Source organism: Limulus polyphemus, unplaced genomic scaffold (assembly GCF_000517525.1).
Source record: "Limulus polyphemus unplaced genomic scaffold, Limulus_polyphemus-2.1.2 Scaffold166, whole genome shotgun sequence".
NCBI classification, from domain to species: domain Eukaryota; kingdom Metazoa; phylum Arthropoda; class Merostomata; order Xiphosura; family Limulidae; genus Limulus; species Limulus polyphemus.
In genome coordinates, this window is record NW_013665776.1 from 906,996 (window position 1) to 920,732 (window position 13,737).

At 34.6% G+C, this 13,737-nt stretch overlaps 1 protein-coding gene across 1 annotated transcript in view; it reads right to left on the minus strand.

Moving 5' to 3' along the window:
* Positions 1-5,439: 5,439 nt before the first annotated feature.
* LOC106477533 (uncharacterized protein PB18E9.04c-like) overlaps positions 5,440-13,737 on the minus strand; it is a 24,904-nt gene continuing 16,606 nt past the window's right edge. The window contains exons 3-4 of the mRNA XM_013938086.2: positions 8,239-8,424; positions 5,440-7,888 (exon numbers count right to left, since the gene is read on the minus strand). Coding sequence (XP_013793540.2) covers positions 7,029-7,888; positions 8,239-8,424 — 1,046 coding nt within the window. The 3' untranslated portion in view covers positions 5,440-7,028. The remainder of the gene's footprint in view (positions 7,889-8,238; positions 8,425-13,737) is intronic.

A 13,737-nucleotide genomic window follows, 5' to 3' on the forward strand; every position in this document is an offset into this window, starting at 1 on the left:
AACTTAATACAGTAGATTACTCTGCGTTAGAGATACACATAAAAACTTGCGTATTGCTTAGTGTATGGTAAGCTCCAACTAGATGTCCGCATAACAATAGAACAGTAGTCTGTGTGGATATACGACCACTAGTGTATCTATCTGGTCTAGTTCTACTTGTCTAAATCCACCATACCGTTTGAGAGTGACCTTGACAAAGAAAGTGTTCAGGGATCTGAGTTGAAGTGGGGGGGGGGGGGCTTATAAAGGAAACAAACCAAAGATAACTAGTTTTTATAAGCGGAAGTATAAATTAAGAAAAGTTAGCATAGGCTTTGAGGAAAGTAAAATATAACAGATGTAGTTTTCAAACCTTCTGGTGTGATAAATTTATGGACTTGAGTGTAAGGTCAGGATAAAGAAGGCCTTTTTATATCCTGTATATATTACGTTAACTAAGTGATTAAGTAAAAATTACAATACGTGAACGAAAATGATTCTGATTCAGAGATTCTTGCCTTCCCGTTCCTCATGTTGAGACATCTCTTTAAACACCCAATCCAGGCGTCCTTAGCTTATTTCGTAATCATAATTAACTTTGTTTATTTGCTTGTAGTTAAGCACAAAGCTGCACAATGGGTTATCTGTGCCTTGTCCACCACAGGTATCAAAACCCGATTTTAGCGCTATAAGTCCGCAAACATACCGTTGAGCCATTGGGGTACATCATGCTTAAGATATACCGGATCGTAATAGAGTAGTTATAAATATACATGATACCCTTATCTAAATCCTCTTTCCACTGCTTACATAAGCTATAACCGGCTGAACTATCCTTGTACCAAAGTTCTGGAATGTCTTGAATTCAACATGCAGAAACATAATCTAAATACCGTTTTTTGCAATGTTTGATATTTCTTATAATTGCAGGAAATATTTTGTTATAAATTGGAATGATCAAACGTGAATAATAATGCTATAGACGTCGGATTTACTCTAACTATAAATGTTTAAAACCCATAAAATTTTTGTTATTTTCGATCGGTTTGAGATTTACTTGGTTTATTTTTGGAATTTGGTTGATCAAAATTCAAATGTTTACATCTATGTATAATTCATAATGGCATAATTCGTAATAGTAAGTCATTATGATGTTTACATTTCAAATACTTTTCAAAAATAAAAATGTGATAACTATAAACAACACTATAATTTTGATGCTGCAATGTACATAATACATGATTTGTTGACATAGCTGGTATAAACCTAGTTAAACATGACTTGCTTCCACCTCAGAGATAATCTTTCATTGTTCTGAGATACAGACTTGATTTGGATTCAAATTGAATTTCATTAATCCTAAGCTAAGTATGATTATGTGATAAGTTACTGCAATATTTAAGTGAAGTGTAATTGTAAGTCTGAAAATTACCTAGATCAAATCCTTACATTGCTAATACCACTACATTCAGGTATAAATCCTGTTTATGTACAATATATTTCAACCTGAGTGGCTCAGCGGTAAGTCTGAAAACATATATCGATGAAAACCGAGTTTCGATAGTCCAGTGTGTAGTTTTGCGCATAACAACAGAACAAACAAACCTGAACATTTTTTCACCACCATACATACTTTACCCAAGTGGAAATTCTTGTTACGTTGTGAACACGTTCCATAACCCGATTTAAATCCATTTTATGACATCAACACACACACACACCATATTTCTGTGCAATTAGCTAAAGTATATAAACAAATTTGTGTTGTTTTTTTACCAGATATTATAAATAGTTTGGACTACACCTTTAACAGTATCCGTTAAGAAGAGTGTTTTCTGATCTAAACAATTATATTTCTACCTTGAAAATGCATTATACCCCGCTCTAAGCTTTATTTGAACTACCAGCGAACACTATATTTTGATTTAAATCCTCTTCACATTGATAATATACACACGATATCCTGGTATAAACTCTACATTCCTACCTAACTTTTTTATACTGTACATTGTCAGCACACGCTACATCCAAACCTCTTTTATACTGTACATTGTCAGCACACGCTACATCCAAACCTCTTTTTATACTGTACATTGTCAGCACACGCTACATCCAAACCTCTTTTTATACTGTACATTGTCAGCACACGCTACATCTTAACCTCTTTTTATACTGTACATTGTCAGCACACGCTACATCCAAACCTCTTTTTATACTGTACATTGTCAGCACACGCTACATCCAAACCTCTTTTTATACTGTACGTTGTCAGCACACTCTAGATCCCAACCCAACTTTTTGTACTGTACGCCGTCAACACGATATATATCTACCTAAATCCTTTTTACACAATCATCACATTCTATATCCAGACTTGCACGTTTTTTTACACCGTAAGCACACACTATATCCTGACATAAACTGTCTTCGCCTTGTTCATACAAACTGCCCTGGCCTAAAACCTTTCCTTATTGTCTACTGACTTAAAATCCTCTTCTCATTGGTTATATAACATGTACCTCAACGTAAACCCCTTTTTCAACATAAGTACACACTATACCCTTATCTAAGTCCTATTTCCATTGCCTATATAAGATATACACGGTTGAACACTCTTTGTACCATAATTTTAGGAATTTCTTGAGCTCAACACGTATTTATATAAAATTTTGAATCATAATCTAAATACTTACTGTTTTGTAATCCGTTTAGTGTCTCTTATAATTTCAGTACACGTGGAAACCAATTTAATTTTTGAAACTTTCTTGTTTCATATTACCCAATGATAATAGATAGTTTAGTTTCAGTGTGGTAGCAACTTATCATTTAACTACAAATTATGGTGTATCAGTACGGTTAAATCTGATTACATATATCTTTCTCTTCGAATTCCATTTAATTAGTTCATTGCAAATTTCTAACTACAGGCGTTTAAAAGTAGAATCTTAGATCTATTTATCACAAATCACTGTAGAGGAATTATTTTACCCATACCAGAATTTATTAGCGGAATTCGTCATATAACAGCTTAAAGTGTGTATACGATGGTGTTTGTAATTTTCTATGCAATTTATTAAATGCAGTGGTTTATAATGTGTGACTTTATTATTTTTGTTAGACCTAAAAAACTCAGTGCTTCAGTTCAGTTGTTTTACACCACTGCATTGTTTCAAGTTTTCTTACTTTTTATAGGCCTAAAAATCCTCAATGCTTGAATTTAGATGCTTTAAACATAGACGTGATATACATATATTAAGTCTTTGGTTTTACAACGTTACATTGTATCAGTACTACCTTTTATTTCTGACACATTTGGAATTTTGTGGATATTTCAACTTCCTTCTTACCTCGAAGTTTCAGTTTATTATTGTCAATCATCTGTTTAATATCCATAAACGAAGTACTTGCCATGTTCTACAAAATTAAATTTTTATATGAGCTAACTATAATTTCATACGTGAAATTAAAAGGTTTTTTTTTATCGTTATAATTTTTGTTCTCTTCTATTTGGTTTCTAAAGAAGCTAAACGCTGACTATGTTATCAAAGTTAATTTACATTTGCTAATTATATCCTAGTTTGGTTCCCTTAATTAATTTGTTTTTAGCTAACAACTCATTCTATCTTGAATGCGATTTTTGTGTTTTCCATGTGAATGGACCAAGGAATAAGGATCTCTTATAATGAAGTTGTAGCCTTAATAGTTTGCCGAATTATTGCCCTGCCCACCACGGGTATCGAAACCCGGATTCTAGCGTTGTAAGTCCGCAGACATACCGCTGTGCTACTGGGGAGCATGTGGTCCAGAAAGTCGTTACGTTCTAGTTGCTATGTTTCTTTGTTCTCCATAGTAGGTAACATCTATTCTGCCCGAGAGGATATTGCAGTAACATGTAGCATTTGGGTTGAAATGGATAGCGATTATACTATTCTTTGCTGATCGACGTGTCGTTGTCTGAATGTTACAGTCCACCAATGCCTTGAGAGAACATTAGTCACGAGGTGATGTTGTTGACCGAACAAAGAAACCACGTTTTCCTGTAGACAGTGTATAAAGTGGTTTGAAATAGAAGCGAGTATGCATTTATTTTTTAAGATGGTATTTATAGAGTATAAAGCAATGATCTGAGGTAAGACATGCTCGTACTGTAATTTCATACACACTAGCGCCAAACGTATTTTCGCGTGAAATCAAAGAGGCGCACATAGTGTCTTACAACAATATAATATTTTATTATTGTATGTTTATATTTTGCCGGTATGACATTCCATCTTTGTTTTTCTTACCGATATACCAGCTGGCTCAGTTTAACTACAGCCTGTTGCATTCGGGTGTGTTTTCTTGGTGTATTTGTACTAGGAGATCATCGAATGAAAATCATACTTGAAAATCAACGCCTTTTAATTCTACATAGATCAATCCCAATAAAATTAAAGCTGAGGGGCTAAGCATAACCTAGTTCTTTAATAAACATAGGGTTCGTTTTTGCTACATACGTCCAGTCTCTTTTACTCAGTTATGAGATTCAGATTACTTTTCTTATTTCCTGAGAGAATCTGATGTTATTAGTAAGTCTACCTAATATTTATTGAAAATCAATTTTAACCTGAAAATTCCAAAACACCACCCGTAAGTCTATTTCCAGAGATTATAGGGCCTTTATACAATCGAACATTTAGGATCTTTTAACAACTAACTCTTTGACTGTATTAATGAGATATCTATTTCATTATATTTCAGACCAAAGTCAACAATCGAGTCAAAAACCGAGAAAAAAGTATATAATAATAAAAAAACTGATAAGGCTATGCTTTTTGGAAATGTTAATTAAAACCAAAGTTACACATTATCGGGACTAGTGTTTATTATTATGAAGAGCACCCCAGTGGCTAAACGAGTTTCGATACCCGTGATGAGCACAGCGCAGATAGACCATTACGTAGCTTTGTACTTAAAAACAAATAAATTATTACTGAGTGGTAGGAAGTAGTGAATTTCGTAGACATTCTATCGAGAGACTCTGATATGAGTGGCTCAGCAATAAGCTTGAGGATTTATAATGCTATAATTTGGGGTTCGATTTTTTCAGTGAGCACAGAACAGACAGCCCATTGTGTAGCTTTGCGCTTGAAATATATAAAGTAATATAAATCATTTCACCCAATCCCAGTATTGACCCTGATTACGGCCTGAAAGGATACTGGCCAGCCCTGTGGTATTTCGGAGCTGGGGATACTGGTTTGAATTCGTGCGATATCCCAAAGCATTTCCTACACTTCCCTCTGGCCAGTAGTTGAAAATTAGGGTCGGTGGCAAATTAGTCTTAGTAGCTTTGCCGTAAAGTACAAATATGGCGTCTAGACATGATTAACTTAAGGCTCCGGTTTAGGGCATATAAAGATATATATCAATACATTGCTATAGATGTGTATTCTCAGAAAATAATTACACAGAATACAAAAAACACAATGGGTTTGTTTTTTATATCCTGTTTACTCCATAAAATACAGAACAAAAGCGGGGATCCTAGAAAGTTCAGAAAGGTCTGAAAATATTATACGATAGCTTTATTTACCCCAAATCTTACGAATCATGAACAGAAAGAATAAGTTTGTGGAAGTTCATAAAAAAAGTTTAATATTTCAGGAACATTCAGAAATCCAGATGAAAACATTAACAAGTGAGTCTCAATTCACAAAAGATGTGAGAAAAAGGGGTTGTAACCTCGGTTTTAAACAAGTGAAGTTATGTACGCACACTTTTAAAAGAATAGTAAGTAAAAGTGAAAAACAATTTTTTCATACTCCAAAAAGCTGTGTGTGTGGATGAACATTAGAAAGACATGAGAGTGGAGCGCTTATATATAGAAGGTACTTCTTCTTAAGAAATAACTCTTTTTCTTTTTATCTTCATCTTAGCTCATTTTGCTTTGGTTTAAAGATCTTCCTGCGCATCCTTAGTCATCTGTAGTATTTTCTCGAAGTTAAATATTCAAACTCACATAAAATCTTCATGTTAAAAATATTTGTATTTCCACAATGAATCTCCAAAATAAAACTCGTTTATAAATACTATTTCTTCTTCTTTTCTTTGTTTTCTGCAAATCTAGTTTACGTCATAACTTAAGAACTCCACTGTTAGTCTATACTTTAATTTGTAATACGCCATCCTTATTTTTAAATAACGTTCGTTTAATAATTGGTATATGTAAACATGTGCTTGAAAGTAGAACGCGCTACAATGATCCCAACCAAGATCCTTTGTTAGAACATAAAACATTTAATTACCCCTACAAAATATTTTAAAACGTTATACATAGTTGACATATTACTGCAAAAATAAAACATTAGATATAGACTCAACGTGGCTGGTGATACATAACTGGATTGCCCTACATGGTTCAGTTTGAGCCTTTTTCGTTAACAAGAATAGTTTTTTTTCTTTTCTAAATATAAAGTTGACGACTATTTCTTTTGATCTGACGTCAAATATTACATGTAAAGAAACAACTTATATTAGCGATAACATTATAACTTTTGTTACTCAGGGGATATTATAGAGTAATGCAAGTTTGTTTGTTTTTTTTGGCAGTCGTTCTTTGTCCATTATAACACTGAACAAGATGATAAAAACTCTATAATCCGAGCGCTTTCGAAAGGTGGACCCTTCTTCTTCAGTGCCCCTGAAGAAGAAAGGTGCGCCTGGCTGAAGCGCTTGGATTATAGAGTTTTTATCATATTGTATCAAGATTTATTGAACCTTCGTGTTTTTCTGAAATCATGAATACTGAACAAGATTTATTAACATTTGACCCATCTGGGCTTTTGGTGCTCGTTAGATAAGAAATATTAGTCTTAACACACTTATTCTGCAGATCGAACCTAACGCTCTTATTTTTTTTTTTTTTTGGTGGAACTCAGGCCTAACGCACTTATTCTGTTTTCTGGTGCAAATCAAGCTTAACTCTCTTATTGTGTTTTCTTGTGAAAATCAGGCCTAACCCACTTAACCTTTTTTGTGCAAATCAGTTATGGACACATCTATATTAACTAGTATGGTCGCCATACTTGGGAATCTGTCGTGCCCAACTGGCTGCATTGCGAAGGAATTGGTGTTGCAATTTGTCGTACGTAGTAAGAAGGCGGGCTAAATGATGGTCCAGAGAACTGAGAATTTGTAATATCAAAGCCTTGTACTAGTCTAGGAACAAAATTCTGGGGTGTTTGAAGAGACACAGTGTTCTCAAAGTTGGAAGGGAAAAGATTAAATCTTTCTTGCTGCTGTTGAGAAACTGTGAGGGGATCGACAACTGATCTCAGATCATTTCCTAATAGTTGAAAGGGAGAAGGAGTAGAAGTCTGGGGTTGTGAAACGTTAGAGTGTAGTTGGGAACATATTAATGACGAAGAAACCACTGGGGAACTCGGGTATCTTCCACCAACTGCAGCACTATTACTATTATAATAATTAGGAGGAAATGAACTACCCCAGTTATGATTAACAAGCGGGTAAGGTGAATTACTGTTCACACAAAATTGAGTCATTGTGTTGTTTGGGGATGGAAGGGGAAGTTCTGTCATAGAAATGCTGACTCCGGGATATTTAGTCACCGACTCTTGCTCATTGGGAAACCGGGTATTCTGTACAGAGAATGACTGGGTGTGAGTGCTGGGTTCAGGAACTACGAAAGAGCTTGGATCCTTCCTTCCCGGACTTGTCGAGAGACGGAAAGATAGGGTTAAGTTGGTGTTGGAGTCTCGCTCTGGCAGAAGTGTAAAATGGTTACTTGGTGCACTAACTTCCGTGTTTTTCATGTTGTGGGAACAAAACGTTGGAGTTCTATCAACGGTCTGTGATGAGCCAGGTAAATTTGAAATCAAAGACGTTTCAGGAGCATTTTCGGTCCAAGCTGTGTTGATTAATAATGGAAAAAAAAAAGAAACATATCGTCAATCTAAATATTAAAATATAAAAATACAGAACTCGAATGAACAATAACTAGAGTATCAAAGAATATAATTAGATTTTTTGCACGAAATTTGTTATTTAAAAACGTATTAAAATTAAAATGTTGTTTTAATTATTGAATTTATTATGTGAGAAAGAATTACGGAAATTAAAATCAGCTATTGTGAATCATTTATTTATCGACTGAAAATGTACGATAAACTAATAAACAAACGAAATTTTCTTGGTTAAACTTTTAACCTAGCTTGCCGTACACCTTATTTAAAAAAAACAACAACAAAAAAAAACTACCTGCAATACTGTTGCCATGAGTACTGGGAAAACCGTTTCCTAATGAGCCACCTGGCCATGAAAATCCTGCGGTGCCAAGACCGGAAGTCGGAAGTGTAGATATTGAGCTTAGATACGTAGGGTAGGGAGAACTACGGTGATTTAGCTGAGACACCGGAGGTTGAAGATGTAGTGATATACTGGCATCTAAAAAAATATAATATGTATATACATTTAAACAAGATCTTCAGATACAAGTGTTCTCATGAAGATATCAGTAAGGGTCTGTTCTGAGACCCTTTATGTCTTAAATACATAGAATGTACGAGTTGATAAAACGACAAATGAAATTATAAGTACCGTACATATGCATATGTTATTTGAGGCATTTGCATATCAGTTATTTGCCAATTATCCTGTAGAGTCTCCAGTTTGGTTTGCCAATAATCTTGTACAGGTTTCATTTTCATTTGACAATGATCTTGTAGAGATTTCACACACTTTAGGCAAGTTGCAGAATAAATGCAATGATATATTAATATTTTTTGAAAGCAATGCCTAGTGATACTAACTAGTCTAGATAAAAAAGTATTGCGGACCAGTAGGGTAACATGAAAAATAAAGAAATAGACCGTCAGATAAGAGTGTTTTTATCGTTTTTTTTAAATGTCTAGGCCTAGACAAACTTGTTCTCTTGTTTGTAACTGTCACAATCGCCTACAGAATACAAGAGAAGATGTGACTAAGGAATTAGTAATAGTTAGATAAAATACTTTCACAGTCATGAAAACAGGAACACACATATATATATATAAAGGGTTGAGTACGTTATAATAAAACGATTTGGTATTCGCAAACAGCAAGTCATATGACAATCACAGTCAATATATTGCCTTGGTGGAACGGACTGTATATATATATATACTTGTTTTTGTTAAGCACGAAGCCACACAATGGATTAACTGTTATATGCCCACCAAGTATCGATTTTTAGCTACTGAGTGAGAGGGCGAGGGGCGGAATATATAAAAACTTCATTTTGACATTGTTTGGTGTTTCGTAATTGGTGCGATGCCACCGAAAACAGATCGCTTTTTGGAAGGTTATAGCAACCCTTTGCGACGCAAAATATTCATACACTGAGATCATAAAGATGTGTTCAGACTACGAGTTTGGAATTTCCAGGACGGGGATAGATACTCTTTGTACGTACTTCCACTGGAAAACAGAGAAATATGGATCAACTTAGGGTACCAAAAGCAGCCATACAATAGACCAACAACAAGCCGTACTCCAGCCGTGGTAAGAAACGTTTGAGAAAATTGAAGAATACAAAGGTCTGTGGTAAAAGCCGTCCATGTGACCCAGACAACAATACATATCATAACCGAAAAGAATTTCCGTCCCGAAAAGCGATAAAACTCAGGCACAAAGAGCTTCCACGACATATCTGTTCCACCTTCGTATAGCTCAAGCAGCTAGAGAATGAAACATATGTTCATGCTATTTAATACGAAGACATGCCAACCAAGTCACTGGTCGTAGTATCAATCGGGCTGTCGTCTTTATACACTAGACTGATTATGGAACCTGTAGGGAGGGGTGATATGCTTTGGACATGACAGCCTCGCGACGGAGCTTTTTGCAATATACGCTTCGCTACATGACGTTCACATAGAAATACAAAGTATGATCGGACCTGGTGATATGGACTGTAACGATATGGTGAGGCTCGAAAACTGTTTTAATATAACGTACCCAACCTCTGTGCATACATATTGTTTATGGAACCAAAGCTAAAGATCTACTTAGAAAGTTCTATCACATATTTATATGGTGTAAAAGTTTACGAAGCTTAAAAGTGGTACAGAAATGTTTTGGGGTAACAATTCCAATATTAGAAAAACATACACAAGCCTAACAACTTTAACAGAACGATACTGTCGTTTGTGATTAAGCACAAAGCTACATAATGGGCTATCTGTGCTCTGCCCACCACGGGTATCGAAACTCGGTTTCTAGCAGTATAAGTTCTAAAGGTAGCTAGTCAACATTACCCACCTAACTTAGCATTACCTTTCACTTATGTTCCTAGTTAATAGATTGTTTGACCTTATTGGAATAATTTATTTTTTTAGTTTTCATAATTTTCCACGTAAGTTAAGTATGCGTATTCAATATTTTTATTTAATGTTTTCATCATACGGAAATTTAAGTTTTACATAAGACAGTCTTGTTCTCTAAGAATGTAAAAAATAAAAATAAAATAAAAACTTGGTTGAGGTTCTAGATATGAACAATAAAAGTTTAACTAAAACCTTCACCGAGTCATTTTCCACCCACGCGACAGGGACCGAACTATGTTGATGGAAGTTGACATTGCTTGGAGTTCACAACTGGTCATGGTATATGGGTTTCATGACCACGACTCCGACACTTCAAAAACGAAAAATGTGTGTGTGAAAAAAAAGTTATTCAATTCACTCTTGAAATTAAATGTCTTTCATAACCAAAGGTCGCTATTTTTGAGCTATTCGTTTTGGCAGGATAGGAAGTATAATAAGTTAGAAAGTTAAAACCTCATGGTTTTACTCGGTTTGTAACTTAACAAACTTAATAATTTATCCAAAACTAAATGAGTAAAATATGCTTCGTTCTGTATAGCTTTGTACTTAATTCCAAACAAACAAACAAACCTTTCCTCCAGTCTAGTGTCTCTCAAACTGGATCCGCGAGCCATGTCCGAAATTTCATAAAAAATAATTAAAAAACAAACAAACATAATTTATAGAATAACAAAATATTTTTCGTAAAAATTAAATTTCATACGAATTAACAGAATTTTGGAATACAGCTTTTCATATGCACGGAATATTTTGTTTAAGATATCGATATGTTTCGGGGGTCCACGAAAACGTTTAACTTAAAAAGGTCCTCTTGTTACTAAAGTTTGAGAACCGTTGCTCTGGTATATCACTTCAGAGATGCCCTTCCACCCCAGTGGCACACAGCGGTATGTCTTCGGACTTATACCGCTAGAAATCGGGTTTCGATATCCGTGATGGGCAGAGCACGAACAGCCTATTATGTGGCTTCATGCTTAATTACAAACAAACGCTTCAGAGATAGGGACGGATAGCGCAGATAGACCTCGAGTAGCTTTGCACGAACACCCACAGCAACTTAAGGTTCGTCATTGTGGCTACATCAGGGCTAGTAGTACAAGAACTGTTATTATTAACTGGAGAGTAAAGGTAGTTTTTTCTCTAACTTTTTTGTCTAAATCCCTTCGGTATGCACTACAAATTCTGAAAAACAACAAAATATTTCCGAACAGATCTCAGAAACTTTTACATTACATTAAAAAGAGAAGTTTCATATATCTATTTTTAGATTAAATTTGTTTGTAGTTATGCACAAAGCTACACAATGGGCTATCTGTGCTCTGCCCACCCGGTTTCTAGCGTTGTAAGTCCGCTGTGCCACTGGGGGCCTTTAGATTAAGAAAAATAACTAGTGAAATAGTAGTTATATTATTGTTCGTCTTATCCTTGTTAAACATAAAGTATACACTGTTAGCTATTAACCTGAAGTAGGAATTGATGGCTTAAGCGTCTAGGGGCACGTGGAATCCCTGAAATGTGGGGAAGGTGTATGGGTCGGTGTTGATACCTTCCTCTGACAACTGGGCGGAATATTATTTTAATTATATATATATATATATATATAAGATAATATAACATTAAAAATGGCCTATACTCTACAACTAACTTTGCCCCCCAGTGGCACAACGGTACGTCTACGGGCTTACAACGCTAGAAACAGGGTTTCGATATCCGTGGTGGGCAGAGCATAGATAGTCCACTGTGTAGCTTTGTGCTTAACTACAAACAAACCAAATAACAATATTTTTTCTTTCATTCAACGTTTCGCCATTGCGGCTTCAACAGGTCTAGTTGTGTAAAAACTGTTTGATGTGAAAATATCTTCTTGCTCTCTTCACAGTATGAAAGTCAAGCTGCTTAAATATACTAACTAAAGCACATTTAGTTAGAACATAGTTTAACTACGTGAACCATATAGGTAATAAAAAACTGACCATTTTGTATGAGAAGCAATTAGCATTTTCAAACGTAGGAAAAAGGTATTGCAGTTTGTCTAACAGTGCTCATAAATGGACAAAAACTATTAGCCTTCATGTGCAGAATATCTTGTTATATAAACTAGTGTTTCATGCAAATTAATAGAAGTACTGATATATGGTCAACCCATTTAAGATCCACAAAACAAAAAATAAAAGAGTCAGCTATATATAGATGTTATACCAAAAAAAATACTATAAAAGGGTATATATTGTAAAGATTTAGTGTAACATTTTTTATTGCATCTGTAACAAGCACCTGTTGTTGTTGTTGCTTTAGCGCAAAGCTACACAATAAGTTATTTGCGTTTTGCCCATCGCGGGAAATCGAACACTTGGATTTTAGCGTTGTAAGTCTCTAAACTTATCGATGACCCACCGGAGGATGGAACAACTAGCAACATTAAAATAAAAGGGGGAGCATGGGTTCCACAACTATTTTGATGAGATCACATATTACAACAGAAATTATTAGTTGTTTTTTTCTCTTTTTTTTATATTTCTTCTAATCTTTCCAATTTTATTTTAAAAAATATCATTAAATACCTATCCTTTGTCTCTCACAAGTCACTGCCCAGTAAGCCTTTCATTCACTACGAGAAGTGGTCAGCAGTATTGTATATGAATGGCAGTAACGTGTCAAAGCATTTCCAATATAGAGCGCTACGCAACAATTCGTTCGTTCGTAGTTAAGTACAAAGCTACACAATGGGCTATCTGTGCTCTGCCCACCATTGGGGGCTAGGCAACAAATAGCTTAACGAATCCATTTTTATTACTCGAGGTAGGATAACACTGTGCTTAAAAATTCTGAATTTTTTGTAGCGTCAATAAAACTGAAACTTAAGCAGTACTCTTCTTTTCAGACTCAAAGTTATCAGAAAAAAGCTAGATACTTTAATCAAAATGAGTTGTATTCAAATCTGTGAAGACAAAAGCACTTTTGATAAATGTATTCAATTACGTTTTAAGCTGGAAAATAAAATTAGGAACTAACGAATGTCATTAAGGGTGAGAAAAAACAGCGTCATTTTTGTTTTTCATAATTAATATATTAGCACAATTTGTTCGAAAATAAATTATAACGATTATAATTTTAAAATGTATATCTGAAAATAAAGTAGGCGTCGCTTCAAATAAATAAATTATTTATTACAACATATTTATTCCATGCAATGTTAGATGATGTTCAATGATTTTTTTATTCTTTTTCACACATTTCTCCTAATGTTTCCATTCTTATAAAAAATATAATTACAGATTTATCCTTTTTCTCCCACAGGTCATTCAATATCAGATGTGGTCAACAATATTATTGTTACGTATCTGCTCGTTTGTTAATTTCCGGTATAAATTCTTTCCGAGGAACTTCAGCGATA